Source organism: Notolepis coatsorum, assembly GCF_963971535.1.
Source record: "Notolepis coatsorum genome assembly, chromosome: 19".
In the NCBI taxonomy this organism is placed as follows: Eukaryota; Metazoa; Chordata; class Actinopteri; order Aulopiformes; family Paralepididae; genus Notolepis; species Notolepis coatsorum.
The window spans coordinates 10,292,467-10,312,088 of NC_140183.1; the positions used below are offsets into that span (position 1 = coordinate 10,292,467).

Sequence of the window (19,622 nt, forward strand, 5' to 3'; positions counted from 1 at the left end):
ATAATACTGTCTGTCTGCTCAGTAACATCATACTGTCTGTCTGCTCAGTAACATCATACTGTCTGTCTGCTCAGTAACATAATACTGTCTGTCTGCTCAGTAACATAATACTGTCTGTCTGCTCAGTAACATCATACTGTCTGTCTGCTCAGTAACATAATACTGTCTGTCTGCTCAGTAACATCATACTGTCTGTCTGTCTGTCTGCTCAGTAACATCATACTGTCTGTCTGCTCAGTAACATCATACTGTCTGTCTGCTCAGTAACATAATACTGTCTGTCTGCTCAGTAACATCATACTGTCTGTCTGCTCAGTAACATCATACTGTCTGTCTGCTCAGTAACATCATACTGTCTGTCTGCTCAGTAACATCATACTGTCTGTCTGCTCAGTAACATCATACTGTCTGTCTGCTCAGTAACATAATACTGTCTGTCTGCTCAGTAACATAATACTGTCTGTCTGCTCAGTAACATCATACTGTCTGTCTGCTCAGTAACATCATACTGTCTGTCTGCTCAGTAACATCATACTGTCTGTCTGCTCAGTAACATAATACTGCCTGTCTGCTCAGTAGCATCATACTGTCTGTCTGCTCAGTAGCATCATACTGTCTGTCTGCTCAGTAACATAATACTGTCTGTCTGCTCAGTAACATCATACTGTCTGTCTGCTCAGTAACATAATACTGTCTGTCTGCTCAGTAACATCATACTGTCTGTCTGCTCAGTAACATCATACTGTCTGTCTGCTCAGTAACATAATACTGCCTGTCTTCTCAGTAACATCATACTGTCTGTCTGCTCAGTGACATCATACTGTCTGTCTGCTCAGTAACATAATACTGTCTGTCTGCTCAGTAACATAATACTGTCTGTCTGCTCAGTAACATCATACTGTCTGTCTGCTCAGTAACATCATACTGTCTGTCTGCTCAGTAACATCATACTGTCTGTCTGCTCAGTAACATCATACTGTCTGTCTGCTCAGTAACATCATACTGTCTGTCTGCTCAGTAACATAATACTGTCTGTCTGCTCAGTAACATAATACTGTCTGTCTGCTCAGTAACATAATACTGTCTGTCTGCTCAGTAACATCATACTGTCTGTCTGCTCAGTAACATGATACTGTCTGTCTGCTCAGTAACATCATACTGTCTGTCTGCTCAGTAACATAATACTGTCTGTCTGCTCAGTAACATCATACTGTCTGTCTGCTCAGTAACATTATACTGTCTGTCTGCTCAGTAACATCATACTGTCTGTCTGCTCAGTAACATCATACTGTCTGTCTGCTCAGTAACATAATACTGTCTGTCTGCTCAGTAACATAATACTGTATGTCTGCTCAGTAACATAATACTGTCTGTCTGCTCAGTAACATAATACTGTCTGTCTGCTCAGTAACATCATACTGTCTGTCTGCTCAGTAACATCATACTGTCTGTCTGCTCAGTAACATAATACTGTCTGTCTGCTCAGTAACATCATACTGTATGTCTGCTCAGTAACATAATACTGTCTGTCTGCTCAGTAACATCATACTGTCTGTCTGCTCAGTAACATCATACTGTCTGTCTGCTCAGTAACATAATACTGTCTGTCTGCTCAGTAACATAATACTGTCTGTCTGCTCAGTAACATCATACTGTATGTCTGCTCAGTAACATCATACTGTCTGTCTGCTCAGTAACATAATACAGTCTGTCTGCTCAGTAACATAATACTGTCTGTCTGCTCAGTAACATCATACTGTCTGTCTGCTCAGTAACATAATACTGTCTGTCTGCTCAGTAGCATCATACTGTCTGTCTGCTCAGTAACATAATACTGTCTGTCTGCTCAGTAACATAATACTGTCTGTCTGCTCAGTAACATAATACTGTCTGTCTGCTCAGTAACATCATACTGTCTGTCTGCTCAGTAACATAATACTGTCTGTCTGCTCAGTAACATCATACTGTCTGTCTGCTCAGTAACATAATACTGTCTGTCTGCTCAGTAACATCATACTGTCTGTCTGCTCAGTAACATCATACTGTCTGTCTGCTCAGTAACATCATACTGTCTGTCTGCTCAGTAACATAATACTGTCTGTCTGCTCAGTAACATCATACTGTCTGTCTGCCTGCTCAGTAGCATAATACTGTCTGTCTGCTGAGTAACATAATACTGTCTGTCTGCTCAGTAACATCATACTGTCTGTCTGCTCAGTAACATAATACTGTCTGTCTGCTCAGTAACATCATACTGTCTGTCTGCTCAGTAACATAATACTGTCTGTCTGCTCAGTAACATAATACTGTCTGTCTGCTCAGTAACATCATACTGTCTGTCTGCTCAGTAACATAATACTGTCTGTCTGCTCAGTAGCATCATACTGTCTGTCTGCTCAGTAACATAATACTGTCTGTCTGCTCAGTAACATAATACTGTCTGTCTGCTCAGTAACATAATACTGTCTGTCTGCTCAGTAACATCATACTGTCTGTCTGCTCAGTAACATAATAATGTCTGTCTGCTCAGTAACATCATACTGTCTGTCTGCTCAGTAACATAATACTGTCTGTCTGCTCAGTAACATCATACTGTCTGTCTGCTCAGTAACATCATACTGTCTGTCTGCTCAGTAACATAATACTGTCTGTCTGCTCAGTAACATCATACTGTCTGTCTGCTCAGTAACATCATACTGTCTGTCTGCTCAGTAACATCATACTGTCTGTCTGCTCAGTACCATCATACTGTCTGTCTGCTCAGTAACATCATACTGTCTGTCTGCTCAGTAACATCATACTGTCTGTCTGCTCAGTAACATCATACTGTCTGTCTGCTCAGTAACATCATACTGTCTGTCTGCTCAGTAACATAATACTGTCTGTCTGCTCAGTAACATAATACTGTCTGTCTGCTCAGTAACATAATACTGTCTGTCTGCTCAGTAACATAATACTGTCTGTCTGCTCAGTAACATCATACTGTCTGTCTGCTCAGTAACATCATACTGTCTGTCTGCTCAGTAACATCATACTGTCTGTCTGCTCAGTAACATAATACATCATACTGTCTGTCTGCTCAGTAACATCATACTGTCTGTCTGCTCAGTAACATCATACTGTCTGTCTGCTCAGTAACATAATACTGTCTGTCTGCTCAGTAACATCATACTGTCTGTCTGCTGAGTAACATAATACTGTCTGTCTGCTCAGTAACATCATACTGTCTGTCTGCTCAGTAACATCATACTGTCTGTCTGCTCAGTAACATAATACTGTCTGTCTGCTCAGTAACATCATACTGTCTGTCTGCTCAGTAACATAATACTGTCTGTCTGCTCAGTAACATCATACTGTCTGTCTTCTCAGTAACATCATACTGTCTGTCTGCTCAGTAACATAATACTGTCTGTCTGCTCAGTAACATAATACTGTCTGTCTGCTCAGTAACATAATACTGTCTGTCTGCTCAGTAACATCATACTATCTGTCTGCTCAGTAACATCATACTGTCTGTCTGATCAGTAACATAATACTGTCTGTCTGCTCAGTAACATCATACTGTATGTCTGCTCAGTAACATAATACTGTCTGTCTGCTCAGTAACATCATACTGTCTGTCTGCTCAGTAGCATCATACTGTCTGTCTGCTCAGTAACATAATACTGTCTGTCTGCTCAGTAACATAATACTGTCTGTCTGCTCAGTAGCATCATACTGTCTGTCTGCTCAGTAACATAATACTGTCTGTCTGCTCAGTAACATCATACTGTCTGTCTGCTCAGTAACATAATACTGTCTGTCTGCTCAGTAACATCATACTGTCTGTCTGCTCAGTAACATAATACTGTCTGTCTGCTCAGTAACATCATACTGTCTGTCTGCTCAGTAACATCATACTGTCTGTCTGCTCAGTAACATCATACTGTCTGTCTGCTCAGTAACATCATACTGTCTGTCTGCTCAGTAACATAATACTGTCTGTCTGCTCAGTAACATAATACTGTCTGTCTGCTCAGTAACATAATACTGTCTGTCTGCTCAGTAACATAATACTGTCTGTCTGCTCAGTAACATCATACTGTCTGTCTGCTCAGTAACATAATAATGTCTGTCTGCTCAGTAACATAATACTGTCTGTCTGCTCAGTAACATCATACTGTCTGTCTGCTCAGTAACATCATACTGTCTGTCTGCTCAGTAACATAATACTGTCTGTCTGCTCAGTAACATAATACTGTCTGTCTGCTCAGTAACATCATACTGTCTGTCTGCTCAGTAACATAATACTGTCTGTCTGCTCAGTAACATAATACTGTCTGTCTGCTCAGTAACATCATACTGTCTGTCTGCTCAGTAACATCATACTGTCTGTCTGCTCAGTAACATAATACTGTCTGTCTGTCTGCTCAGTAACATCATACTGTCTGTCTGCTCAGTAACATCATACTGTCTGTCTGCTCAGTAACATAATACTGTCTGTCTGCTCAGTAACATCATACTGTCTGTCTGCTCAGTAACATAATACTGTCTGTCTGCTCAGTAACATCATACTGTCTGTCTGCTCAGTAACATCATACTGTCTGTCTGCTCAGTGACATCATACTGTCTGTCTGCTCAGTAACATAATACTGTCTGTCTGCTCAGTAACATCATACTGTCTGTCTGCTCAGTAACATAATACTGTCTGTCTGCTCAGTAACATCATACTGTCTGTCTGCTCAGTAACATAATACTGTCTCTCTGCTCAGTAACATAATACTGTCTGTCTGCTCAGTAACATCATACTGTCTGTCTGCTCAGTAACATAATACTGTCTGTCTGCTCAGTAACATAATACTGTCTGTCTGCTCAGTAACATAATACTGTCTGTCTGCTCAGTAACATCATACTGTCTGTCTGCTCAGTAACATCATACTGTCTGTCTGCTCAGTAACATCATACTGTCTGTCTGCTCAGTAACATCATACTGTCTGTCTTCTCAGTAACATCATACTGTCTGTCTGCTCAGTAACATAATACTGTCTGTCTGCTCAGTAACATCATACTGTCTGTCTGCTCAGTAACATCATACTATCTGTCTGCTCAGTAACATCATACTGTCTGTCTGCTCAGTAACATCATACTGTCTGTCTGCTCAGTAACATCATACTGTCTGTCTGCTCAGTAACATCATACTGTCTGTCTTCTCAGTAACATCATACTGTCTGTCTGCTCAGTAACATAATACTGTCTGTCTGCTCAGTAACATCATACTGTCTGTCTGCTCAGTAACATCATACTGTCTGTCTGCTCAGTAACATCATACTGTCTGTCTGCTCAATAACATCATACTGTCTGTCTGCTCAGTAACATCATACTGTCTGTCTGCTCAGTAACATCATACTGTCTGTCTGTCTGCTCAGTAACATAATACTGTCTGTCTGCTCAGTAACATAATACTGTCTGTCTGCTCAGTAACATAATACTGTATGTCTGCTCAGTAACATAATACTGTCTGTCTGCTCAGTAACATCATACTGTCTGTCTGCTCAGTAACATAATACTGTCTGTCTGCTCAGTAACATCATACTGTCTGTCTGCTCAGTAACATCATACTGTCTGTCTGCTCAGTAACATCATACTGTCTGTCTGCTCAGTAACATAATACTGTCTCTCTGCTCAGTAACATCATACTGTCTGTCTGCTCAGTAACATAATACTGTCTGTCTGCTCAGTAACATCATACTGTCTGTCTGCTCAGTGACATCATACTGTCTGTCTGCTCAGTAACATAATACTGTCTGTCTGCTCAGTAACATCATACTGTCTGTCTGCTCAGTAACATAATACTGTCTGTCTGCTCAGTAACATAATACTGTCTCTCTGCTCAGTAGCATAATACTGTCTGTCTGCTCAGTAGCATAATACTGTCTGTCTGCTCAGTAGCATAATACTGTCTGTCTGCTCAGTAACATAATACTGTCTCTCTGCTCAGTAGCATAATACTGTCTGTCTGCTCAGTAGCATAATACTGTCTGTCTGCTCAGTAGCATAATACTGTCTGTCTGCTCAGTAACATAATACTGTCTGTCTGCTCAGTAACATAATACTGTCTGTCTGCTCAGTAACATCATACTGTCTGTCTGCTCAGTAACATAATACTGTCTGTCTGCTCAGTAACATAATACTGTCTGTCTGCTCAGTAACATCATACTGTCTGTCTGCTCAGTAACATCATAATGTCTGTCTGCTCAGTAACATCATACTGTCTGTCTGCTCAGTAACATAATACTGTCTGTCTGCTCAGTAACATCATACTGTCTGTCTGCTCAGTAACATCATACTGTCTGTCTGCTCAGTAACATAATACTGTCTGTCTGCTCAGTAACATCATACTGTCTGTCTGCTCAGTAACATCATACTGTCTGTCTGCTCAGTAACATCATACTGTCTGTCTGCTCAGTAACATCATACTGTCTGTCTGCTCAGTAACATCATACTGTCTCTCTGCTCAGTAGCATAATACTGTCTGTCTGCTCAGTAACATAATACTGTCTGTCTGCTCAGTAACATAATACTGTCTGTCTGCTCAGTAACATCATACTGTCTGTCTGCTCAGTAACATAATACTGTCTGTCTGCTCAGTAACATAATACTGTCTGTCTGCTCAGTAACATAATACTGTCTCTCTGCTCAGTAGCATAATACTGTCTGTCTGCTCAGTAACATCATACTGTCTGTCTGCTCAGTAACATAATACTGTCTGTCTGCTCAGTAACATCATACTGTCTGTCTGCTCAGTAACATCATACTGTCTGTCTGCTCAGTAACATAATACTGTCTGTCTGCTCAGTAACATCATACTGTCTGTCTGCTCAGTAACATAATACTGTCTGTCTGCTCAGTAACATCATACTGTCTGTCTGCTCAGTAACATCATACTGTCTGTCTGCTCAGTAACATCATACTGTCTGTCTGCTCAGTAACATAATACTGTCTGTCTGCTCAGTAACATCATACTGTCTGTCTGCTCAGTAACATCATACTGTCTGTCTGCTCAGTAACATCATACTGTCTGTCTGCTCAGTAACATAATACTGTCTGTCTGCTCAGTAACATCATACTGTCTGTCTGCTCAGTAACATCATACTGTCTGTCTGCTCAGTAACATCATACTGTCTGTCTGCTCAGTAACATCATACTGTCTGTCTGCTCAGTAACATAATACTGTCTGTCTGCTCAGTAACATCATACTGTCTGTCTGCTCTGTAACATCATACTGTCTGTCTGCTCAGTAACATCATACTGTCTGTCTGCTCAGTAACATAATACTGTCTGTCTGCTCAGTAACATCATACTGTCTGTCTGCTCAGTAACATCATACTGTCTGTCTGCTCAGTAGCATAATACTGTCTGTCTGCTCAGTAACATAATACTGTCTGTCTGCTCAGTAACATCATACTGTCTGTCTGCTCAGTAACATCATACTGTCTGTCTGCTCAGTAACATAATACTGTCTGTCTGCTCAGTAACATAATACTGTCTGTCTGCTCAGTAACATAATACTGTCTGTCTGCTCAGTAACATAATACTGTCTGTCTGCTCAGTAACATAATACTGTCTGTCTGCTCAGTAACATCATACTGTCTGTCTGCTCAGTAACATCATACTGTCTGTCTGCTCAGTAACATCATACTGTCTGTCTGCTCAGTAACATAATACTGTCTGTCTGCTCAGTAACATCATACTGTCTGTCTGCTCAGTAACATAATACTGTCTGTCTGCTCAGTAACATCATACTGTCTGTCTGCTCAGTAACATCATACTGTCTGTCTGCTCAGTAACATAATACTGTCTGTCTGCTCAGTAACATAATACTGTCTGTCTGCTCAGTAACATAATACTGTCTGTCTGCTCAGTAACATCATACTGTCTGTCTGCTCAGTAACATCATACTGTCTGTCTGCTCAGTAACATCATACTGTCTGTCTGCTCAGTAACATAATACTGTCTGTCTGCTCAGTAACATAATACTGTCTGTCTGCTCAGTAACATAATACTGTCTGTCTGCTCAGTAACATTATACTGTCTGTCTGCTCAGTAACATAATACTGTCTGTCTGCTCAGTAACATCATACTGTCTGTCTGCTCAGTAACATAATACTGTCTGTCTGCTCAGTAACATCATACTGTCTGTCTGCTCAGTAACAGCATACTGTCTGTCTGCTCAGTAACATCATACTGTCTGTCTGCTCAGTAACATAATACTGTCTGTCTGCTCAGTAACATTATACTGTCTGTCTGCTCAGTAACATCATACTGTCTGTCTGCTCAGTAACATAATACTGTCTGTCTGCTCAGTAACATTATACTGTCTGTCTGCTCAGTAACATAATACTGTCTGTCTGCTCAGTAACATCATACTGTCTGTCTGCTCAGTAACATGATACTGTCTGTCTGCTCAGTAACATAATACTGTCTGTCTGCTCAGTAACATAATACTGTCTGTCTGCTCAGTAACATAATACTGTCTGTCTGCTCAGTAACATCATACTGTCTGTCTGCTCAGTAACATAATACTGTCTGTCTGCTCAGTAACATCATACTGTCTGTCTGCTCAGTAACATCATACTGTCTGTCTGCTCAGTAACATCATACTGTCTGTCTGCTCAGTAACATCATACTGTCTGTCTGCTCAGTAACATAATACTGTCTGTCTGCTCAGTAACATAATACTGTCTGTCTGCTCAGTAACATAATACTGTCTGTCTGCTCAGTAACATCATACTGTCTGTCTGCTCAGTAACATAATACTGTCTGTCTGCTCAGTAACATAATACTGTCTGTCTGCTCAGTAACATAATACTGTCTGTCTGCTCAGTAACATCATACTGTCTGTCTGCTCAGTAACATCATACTGTCTGTCTGCTCAGTAACATAATACTGTCTGTCTGCTCAGTAACATCATACTGTCTGTCTGCTCAGTAACATAATACTGTCTGTCTGCTCAGTAACATAATACTGTCTGTCTGCTCAGTAACATAATACTGTCTGTCTGCTCAGTAACATAATACTGTCTGTCTGCTCAGTAACATAATACTGTCTGTCTGCTCAGTAACATCATACTGTCTGTCTGCTCAGTAACATCATACTGTCTGTCTGCTCAGTAACATAATACTGTCTGTCTGCTCAGTAACATCATACTGTCTGTCTGCTCAGTAACATAATACTGTCTGTCTGCTCAGTAACATCATACTGCTGCCAGTTCAATCTTTACTTGACGTCTCTATGTGTCACCATGTGCAACACTTCCCTCCCAACCTCTGATGGGCTTTCCTCCTGACTTTGAATCCAGTCATACGCTATGCCGCCTTGAAAACGTCTCACTTAGTGCCACCTCTAAATTGGTTGGCGCGGCTAAACCCTCAACCTGTCTGTTTGACCCTCTTCCAGCAACTCTCATCAAAAAACTCTTCCCAACTCTAGGCCCTGCCCTGCCCTACTCAATATGTTCAACACCTCCCTGTCTACTGGCGTGGTGCCCCTGGCCTTTAAATCAGCCATCATTAAACCACTACTTAAGAAAACCGAACCTCGACCCTCTAATCTTGAAAAATTACAGACCCATCTCCAATCTTCCGTTCCTATCCAAAATATTAGAACGGATTGTCGCAACGCAACTTACTGACCATCTATCAAACAATAATCTTAATGAATCTTTTCAATCTGGCTTTAGAGCCTTACACTCCACCGAAACGGCGGTTACTGCGTGGTCTATAATGATTTAACATCCGAGACCCTCCCAGTGCAATGCGGTGTCCCACAAGGCTCTGTTCTGGGCCCTTTGCTATTTTCGATTTACATGCTACCCCTCGGCAATATCATACGCAAATTTGGCATAAACTTTCATTTTACACTGATGACACCCAATTATGTATACCTATTAAGCCAAATGATTCCTCCCAATTACAAAATCTTGAGGCTTGCCTGCTTGCCGTTAAAAAGTGGATGTCGCAAGACTTTCTACTCCTTAATGCAGATAAAACTGATGTTAATTGTTGGCCCGCCTAATGCCTGTCCCGTCTCTCTGTCTCCCTGTGAGTGGCTGTCTCGGAGTGATGACCGGAGTGTTGGACGTCCCGTGATGATGGCCGGGAGGATGCGACCCTCTCTGCGCCGCGCCTTTGCCTCAAATAGGCGGGCGCTATCAGCTCTATCTTTAATCTTTCAAAATGTTCAGTTGCTATCGCATGCACTTACACTCACACTCATGTGAGTGCATGCTTTACCAACTGCTCGCCTGTTTTACTGCAACAGGGCTGGGCGATATAACGATAACGATAAATATCGCGATATATTTTAATAATCGATATCGAATATCGAAATAAAAAAAAAATTGAATTTTTTTTTTTTTTTTTTTTTTTTTTTTTGCAATAGGGCAGTTTTAAAACCAGAGACAGTGGACAGACTTGTCTTTCTTGCCTGCAACTTAAAGTAATGGCTTTGCTTGTCCAAATGACAATACTGACCAAATTCAGATTTCTTTTTCTCTTGTCCATTTATTTTGTTTGCTTTCTAATTTAAAATACAGTTTGAAACCGTCTGTACACAGTAGGCTATGTGTGCTAGGCTGCTAGCAGAGCTAGTCTCCAGTCATGGTGCACATGTGCTGTGGTTTGTCCACCAAAAAAGCGCCAAAAGATCGAAAATAAACTAGCAGAGCCAGAACTGTTCAACTCCTCTGGAGCCACAGCCAGCAGAGAAGCCGGTTTACTTTAGCTTTTAAACCAGCTGCAGCCTGAGAACTGGAGTGTGAGGGGATGTAACACTAAAGATGGCGGCAATGACAAAGAATTGCTGCAAAATAAACATACATCTGTTGTTAAAAAAAAGAAAAAAAATGTTTTTTTTTTTTTTTTTTTTTTTTATACTTATAACAATTCGATAATTATCGATATCGAGAAATAAAATAAAATTATCATATCGTTATCGCGATATGATTTTTTTCCATATCGCCCAGCCCTATGCAACACTACTATCACCGACATCTAAGAAGGGAGATCCCCCCTTGAATGGCCCTTCTAAGGTTTCTCTCCTCCACATTGCCTGTGGTGCATTTTTTCCTATTGCTAGGTTTTAGTGAGTTTTTCCTTACCTTCGCGTGGGGTATGTCTGGGAGTGTTGCATTTATTTTGCATTTATTTTAAAATGTTGGACTTTATGGTGTTTTGTTCTTGACCTATTGTGATGTTTCTTCTTGACTTGTTTAAAGAAGACGTGTCCGGCCCATGGGGACATTAACGTGTGTTGTCGGGCCTTACAAATACATTTGATTTGATTTACAAATACATTTGACTTGTAGACGCGCCGACACAGAGCAGCCACCCAGAGCTAACCGTCTCAACACCACGGTATGAAAGCTCCTGGTACTAAACCATTACATTCAGTAGAACACCATTACATTTTACCGACACGAGCCGTGTTTATAGGTTAGCTAAGTATTTAAGTCCGCTGTTGCCAGTTTGTTGATCCAAGCGTAAGAGAGAGAGAGAGAGAGAGAGAGAGAGAGAGAGAGAGAGAGAGAGAGAGAGAGAGAGAGAGAGAGAGAGAGAGAGAGAGAGAGAGAGAGAGAGAGAGAGAGAGAGAGAGAGAGCTCAGCCTCTGTTTTCCATTTGGCCAATATCACAATCGATGCATGATGTTTTGTCACTCTGTCATGGTGTACTGTATACATGATGTGTTACTCTCCACACGACACAGACCGTAGCTCCTCCCCCCTTAACGCTAACTACTGTAAGCTATCACTGGGAACGCTCAGAGGCATAGTGAGTGAGGGACGGGGGGGCTGAGAGTCCCTGTGTCTCTCTCTGTCCATCTGTGTGCGTGTGCGTGTGCGTGTGTGTGTGTGTGTGTGTGTGTGTGTGTGTGTGTGTGTGTGTGTGTGTGTCTCGCTCTCTCTCTCCCTCTCTCTACATCTCTCTCTCTCTCCTGAACCTATTTCATTCAAAAGGAAAATATTGATGGACAGTAGCTATAGTATAGCTCAGCAGCTGTAACAGAATAATTGTATAATTGTTTGATTATTTACGTCTCAATAGCATTTAAATGATAATGAATTAAATAATTGTATTAAGAATTTTCCATGTGCTGTCATCTAATATATTTCCGTTACCTTTCCTGTCTGTATCGAAGTCAAAATGTTGGTATCGTGACACACTGACAACACTACAACATACAAAAGCAGCTGGACAACCGATAGCGTCTAGTGGGCATGGGCCAATGTGTGATTTTGGTGGTATGTGCTATTGCACAGATGTTTGTCTCTTACAATATATATATATATTAGGGCTGTCAGTTTATTGCGTTAATTAGATTAATTAATTACACAGCAAATTATCGCGTTATGAAAATTAACTAAAAATGTATTTAACTTTTTTTTTTTTTTTTTTTTTTTAATCTCATTCATTCCATAGGAACGTAGAATACACATTTACAGACTTTTTTTTTTTTAATATGGTCCATTTGCATGTTCTTGGTATCTGATTCTAGGGGGACATCTATGGATCTCAGGGAATGTATTCCCAGTGTCAGAAATACTGTGTCTGTTACTAGGCTTGAGTAGATTGTAATGAACCAAATGAGAATATCAATTAAAATTATTTTTATCTTTGACTGTGTATAACACCATGCTCAAATTGACCAGACCTGAAAAATCTAAGCAAATTAATAGATGGAAGATGATTAAACAGAAGGTTTTTGTAGATACAGTACTGAATTCTGCCATCTGGACACATGCCATATGATTATAGAATATAGAACAGGGGTCAGGAACCTTTTTGACTGGGAGAGCCATAAAAGCCAAATATTTCTAAATATATTTCATTGAGAGCCATATAGTATTTTTAACGTATAATAAATTAAATATGTCTTACTTTTAATGCGACTTCTGGTGCTGCATGGTTTTGCTGATGGCCTTGTAATCTGGTTCATACGTGGTGAGATTGAGCTTCATGCAGGCGTTGAGGCTCCATTAGTTAAACATGAGCGTAGGTTGGTCTTAATGTTCCTCATATGCGAGAATGACTGCCCACATGCATATGTAGAGCCAAACATGGTCAATACGGCGATACTCACGCTGCATTGTGTGGTATGTCACAGGAAGCTCGTTCCAAGTTTTAAGAATCAGCTGGTCTTCAGGTTGAAGATTTTTAATTTCTGTCCACTTGTGTTCCCTCGCCAGCTCTGCTCGCTATATCTTCAGCTACAGATACTATTAGCTGTATCTTCAAAACTAATTTCTGTTTACTTTAAAATGACACAGTATTATTAAGAAATATCACAAGTATTAAAAAAAAAAAAAAAAAATTTTTTTTTTTTTTTTTTTTACTAAAAAATTTCTGGGAGCCATATGCTGTCACCAGAAGAGCCATATATGGCTCGCGAGCCATAGGTTCCCGACCCCTGATATAGAATATCAGGCCTAAAATGGTTATGCGATTAAAATGCGATTAATTAGATTAATTCATTACAAATCCTGTAATGAATTAGATTAAAAAAATGTAATCGCCTGACAGCACTAATATATATATATAAAAAGCAGCCAAAAGCAGCCTCCTACAATGAGTTCATGTGTAGCCGTGCTGGGAGTCCTTGTGTGTGTGGAGGATGCTGATGGTGCATGACGCTGAATCACACACACAACACCGGTGGTCGTTTTACACAAAGACCGGGCTTATTATCCTCAACCAGACAACTGCAGGACAAGCCCTGTCTGACGTCTTGTGTCTGTGGGACGTGGTGGGCACGGTGTGGTGGTGGGCACGGTGTGGTGGGCACGGTGTGGTTTGCTTTTACCAAACAGGAAGACCAGGTTTGAGACAGTTCTCCTTTGGGAGGAGTTGGACTTGGAGCGTTAGCTTGTTTTGAGGACACGGGGTGACGGAACAGAACCCTGCTCTTCAGGGTCCGAGGAGAACTCAGAACACAGTACCCTGCTCTTCAGGGTCCGAGGAGAACTCAGAACACAGTACCCTGCTCTTCAGGGTCCGAGGAGAACTCAGAACACAGTACCCTGCTCTTCCGGGTCCGAGGAGAACTCAGAACACAGTACCCTGCTCTTCCGGGTCTGAGGAGAACTCAGAACACAGTACCCTGCTCTTCAGGGTCTGAGGAGAACTCAGAACACAGTACCCTGCTCTTCCGGGTCCGAGGAGAACTCAGAACACAGTACCCTGCTCTTCAGGGTCCGAGGAGAACTCAGAACACAGTACCCTGCTCTTCAGGGTCTGAGGAGAACTCAGAACACAGTACCCTGCTCTTCCGGGTCCGAGGAGAACTCAGAACACAGTACCCTGCTCTTCAGGGTCCGAGGAGAACTCAGAACACAGTACCCTGCTCTTCAGGGTCCGAGGAGAACTCAGAACACAGTACCCTGCTCTTCCGGGTCTGAGGAGAACTCAGAACACAGTACCCTGCTCTTCCGGGTCCGAGGAGAACTCAGAACACAGAACCCTGCTCTTCGGGGTCTGAGGAGAACTCAGAACACAGTACCCTGCTCTTCAGGGTCTGAGGAGAACTCAGAACACAGTACCCTGCTCTTCGGGGTCTGAGGAGAACTCAGAACACAGTACCCTGCTCTTCAGGGTCTGAGGAGAACTCAGAACACAGTACCCTGCTCTTCGGGGTCTGAGGAGAACTCAGAACACAGTACCCTGCTCTTCAGGGTCTGAGGAGAACTCAGAACACAGTACCCTGCTCTTCTGGGTCTGAGGAGAACTCAGAACACAGTACCCTGCTCTTCAGGGTCTGAGGAGAACTCAGAACACAGTACCCTGCTCTTCAGGGTCTGAGGAGAACTCAGAACACAGTACCCTGCTCTTCAGGGTCTGAGGAGAACTCAGAACACAGTACCCTGCTCTTCTGGGTCTGAGGAGAACTCAGAACACAGTACCCTGCTCTTCAGGGTCTGAGGAGAACTCAGAACACAGTACCCTGCTCTTCCGGGTCCGAGGAGAACTCAGAACACAGTACCCTGCTCTTCCGGGTCCGAGGAGAACTCAGAACACAGTACCCTGCTCTTCAGGGTCTGAGGAGAACTCAGAACACAGTACTCTGCCCTTCAGGGTCTGAGGAGAACTCAGAACACAGTACCCTGCTCTTCAGGGTCTGAGGAGAACTCAGAACACAGTACCCTGCTCTTCAGGGTCTGAGGAGAACTCAGAACACAGTACCCTGCTCTTCAGGGTCCGAGGAGAACTCAGAACACAGTACCCTGCTCTTCAGGGTCTGAGGAGAACTCAGAACACAGTACCCTGCTCTTCAGGGTCTGAGGAGAACTCAGAACACAGTACCCTGCTCTTCAGGGTCTGAGGAGAACTCAGAACACAGTACCCTGCTCTTCTGGGTCTGAGGAGAACTCAGAACACAGTACCCTGCTCTTCAGGGTCTGAGGAGAACTCAGAACACAGTACCCTGCTCTTCCGGGTCTGAGGAGAACTCAGAACACAGTACCCTGCTCTTCAGGGTCTGAGGAGAACTCAGAACACAGTACCTTGCTCTTCAGGGTCTGAGGAGAACTCAGAACACAGTACTCTGCTCTTCAGGGTCTGAGGAGAACTCAGAACACAGTACCCTGCTCTTCAGGGTCTGAGGAGAACTCAGAACACAGTACCCTGCTCTTCAGGGTCTGAGGAGAACTCAGAACACAGTACCCTGCTCTTCAGGGTCTGAGGAGAACTCAGAACACAGTACCCTGCTCTTCCGGGTCTGAGGAGAACTCAGAACACAGTACCCTGCTTGAAGTGTGGAGGGGTGATCTGACTTTACCTGTCTGTATGGACCTGGTAGATAATGTGGTGGTAACTACATCACTGTGTCCAGTGACCACTTGACGTGTGAGGCATCTCTCCTTCTCTACCGCGAGGAGGGACGTCCTCCTCAAATCAACTACCGGCCGGCCCTGTCTCACTTATCAAATCAACTACCTGCCGGCCCCGTCTCACTCATCAAATCAACTACTGTATGACTCAAGCACAAATCAATGAATGACTGAATAATACATGGATGAATTCATGAATGGATGGATGGATGGATCATTTTGCCTATTAATCTCTGCTGCACTTCTACAATCAGGAAGACATATGGAGCAAACAGATTGTTGGTCCATCTCACAGCCACGGTGTCACTCACACGGCCTTGTGTAGTTCCTCTCTGTGTGTGTGTGTGTGTGTGTGTGTGTGTGTGTGTGTGTGTGTGTGTGTGTGTGTGTGTGTGTGTGTGTGTGTGTGTGTGTGTGTGTGTGTGTGTGTGTGTGTGTGCGTGCGTGTGTGCGTGTGCATGCATGCCTGGGTGCGAGTGTGTGTTTGCCCAACATTGCACTGGGATGCGAGAAGCTGAGGTACTTCACCACACAAAGAGCCCGAGCCCGAGCCAAACAACCTGCAGCTTCAAGCCTCTAACTATGTCCACAAGCAGCAGCCACTTTAGAAACCTTAGTGGTGGACTAGAGGAGAGACCAGAGGAGAGAGGAGAGGAGAGACCAGAGGAGAGACCAGAGGAGAGACCAGAGGAGAGAGGAGAGGAGAGACCAGAGGAGAGAGGAGAGACCAGAGGAGAGACCAGAGGAGAGACCAGAGGAGAGACCAGAGGAGAGAGGAGAGACCAGAGGAGAGACCAGAGGAGAGAGGAGAGACCAGAGGAGAGACCAGAGGAGAGAGGAGAGACCAGAGGAGAGAGGAGAGACCAGAGGAGAGACCAGAGGAGAGAGGAGAGACCAGAGGAGAGACCAGAGGAGAGAGGAGAGACCAGAGGAGAGAGGAGAGACCAGAGGAGAGAGGAGAGACCAGAGGAGAGACCAGAGGAGAGAGGAGAGACCAGAGGAGAGACCAGAGGAGAGACCAGAGGAGAGAGGAGAGACCAGAGGAGAGACCAGAGGAGAGAGGAGAGACCAGAGGAGAGACCAGAGGAGAGAGGAGAGACCAGAGGAGAGACCAGAGGAGAGAGGAGAGACCAGAGGAGAGACCAGAGGAGAGAGGAGAGACCAGAGGAGAGACCAGAGGAGAGAGGAGAGACCAGAGGAGAGACCAGAGACCAGAGATACCAGAGGAGAGAGGAGATACCAGAGGAGAGAGGAGAGACCAGAGGAGAGAGGAGAGACCAGAGGAGAGACCAGAGGAGAGACCAGAGGAGAGACCAGAGGAGAGAGGAGAGACCAGAGGAGAGACTAGAGGAGAGAGGAGAGACCAGAGGAGAGAGGAGAGGAGAGAGGAGAGACCAGAGGAGAGAGGAGAGACCAGAGGAGAGACCAGAGGAGAGAGGAGAGACCAGAGGAGAGACCAGAGACCAGAGATACCAGAGGAGAGAGGAGATACCAGAGGAGAGAGGAGAGACCAGAGGAGAGAGGAGAGACCAGAGGAGAGACCAGAGGAGAGACCAGAGGAGAGACCAGAGGAGAGAGGAGAGACCAGAGGAGAGACTAGAGGAGAGAGGAGAGACCAGAGGAGAGAGGAGAGGAGAGAGGAGAGACCAGAGGAGAGAGGAGAGACCAGAGGAGAGAGGAGCCCAGAGGAGAGAGGAGAGACCAGAGGAGAGACCAGAGGAGAGAGGAGAGACCAGAGGAGAGAGGAGAGAGGAGAGGAGAGAGGAGAGACCAGAGGAGAGAGGAGAGACCAGAGGAGAGAGCAGAGGAGAGAGGAGAGACCAGAGGAGAGAGGAGAGGAGAGAGGAGAGAGGAGAGGAGAGAGGAGAGACCAGAGGAGAGACCAGAGGAGAGAGGAGAGACCAGAGGAGAGAGGAGAGGAGAGAGGAGAGACTACAGGAGAGAGGAGAGACTACAGGAGAGACCAGAGGAGAGGAGAGGAGAGACTAGAGGATAGACTACAGGAGAGAGGAGAGACCAGAGGAGAGGAGAGACTACAGGAGAGACTACAGGAGAGAGGAGAGAGGAGAGGAGAGACTAGAGGAGAGACTACAGGAGAGAGGAGAGACCAGAGGAGAGGAGAGACTACAGGAGAGAGGAGAGGAGAGACCAGAGGAGAGACCAGAGGAGAGACCAGAGGAGAGAGGAGAGACCACAGGAGAGATCAGAGGAGAGAGGAGAGACCAGAGGAGAGACCACAGGAGAGATCAGAGGAGAGACCACAGGAGAGACCAGAGGAGAGACAGCAGGAGAGATCAGAGGAGAGAGGAGAGACCAGAGGAGAGACCACAGGAGAGATCAGAGGAGAGACCACAGGAGAGATCAGAGGAGAGAGGAGAGACCAGAGGAGAGACCAGAGGAGAGACCAGAGGAGAGAGGAGAGACCAGAGGAGAGATCAGAGGAGAGAGGAGAGACCAGAGGAGAGGTCAGAGGAGAGACCAGAGGAGAGAGGAGAGACCAGAGGAGAGATCAGAGGAGAGACCACAGGAGAGATCAGAGGAGAGACCACAGGAGATTTGAGTGGAACAGGGAGCATATACAAGGACTGCATGGGCGAATGTGTGCGGAGGGTTAACCCTTTCTGTAACAGGGTGGAGGACACGCTAGGTGTGCTCGTAGCCACAGTAGCCCTGATCTGTTTTATTCATATCAATCGGGGCCACTAGTATTAATGTCAGGCTACCGTCACTGTGTAGATTGTGGCAATACTTGCTACATGCAGTATAGCCTCCGTGACGGTGCCGTCTGTGTGGCTGTCAGTGACACGATAGCATCATCATGATGACTTCACACACACACACACACACACACACACACACACACACACACACACACACACAGGGTCACACTCGCACCAACAATAGAAAATCCATGAATGAACCAGGCTGCTCTCTTTACTGCAGCCTTTTAGAGCAGGCAGCCTGGCTCACTCGTGGACTTCTATTGTTGTTGGTGCGACTGTGATCCTAGTGTAGATAATAAATAGAGTGTATTCCGGCGTGTTTAGCAGAGATAGCACCGAGAGAGCACACACACCACACCACAACACAACACAACACACACACACACCACACCACAACACAACACAACACAACACACACACACACCACACCACAACACAAACACACACACAGGCACACACACACACACAAGCACACAGCTATTGATAACCGGAAAAACAAATGGAATAGCCATACTCTCAGTTCCACATGGAATACTCTACGGTTAGGAGGAGAGATTCTGCACATGGGACTGAAAAATGAGTCGCGTCTGTCCTGTGGGATGATATTATTTATTATTATTATTATAATTTTTTGTATTATTGTTATTATTCTTACCCAGAAGCTCTTTGGGCACCTCTGACACTTCCTCGCTCATTTTGGTGGAGTGTGGAGAGACGAAGATAATATCCAAAGTATATAGTCAACAACGCATTAGAAATATTAATATTAAAACAACACCGGTACGGAAAGATATAAGTGGCAGGTGCTGCTACTGCTGTTAGCTGCGTGTCCACCCGGTTTACATGATGTCTCTCTGTCCAGACGATCCCGGTTTACATGATGTCTCTCTGTCCAGACAATCCCGGTTTACATGATGTCTCTCCGTCCAGACAATCCCGGTTTACATGATGTCTCTCTGTCCAGACGATCCCGGTTTACATGATGTCTCTGTGTCCAGACGATCCCGGTTTACATGATGTCTCTCTGTCCAGACGATCCC

General features: G+C 44.2%; 1 protein-coding gene across 1 annotated transcript in view; it reads right to left on the reverse strand.

Annotated features, from left to right (window-relative positions):
* LOC311245930 (F-actin-uncapping protein LRRC16A-like) overlaps window positions 1-19,377 on the reverse strand; it is a gene marked incomplete at its 3' end in the record, with an annotated part of 192,389 nt that extends 173,012 nt beyond the window's left edge. The window contains 1 exon segment of the mRNA XM_084335954.1: window positions 19,238-19,377. Coding sequence (XP_084192080.1) covers window positions 19,238-19,277 — 40 coding nt within the window. The 5' untranslated portion in view covers window positions 19,278-19,377.
* Window positions 19,378-19,622: the final 245 nt, after the last annotated feature.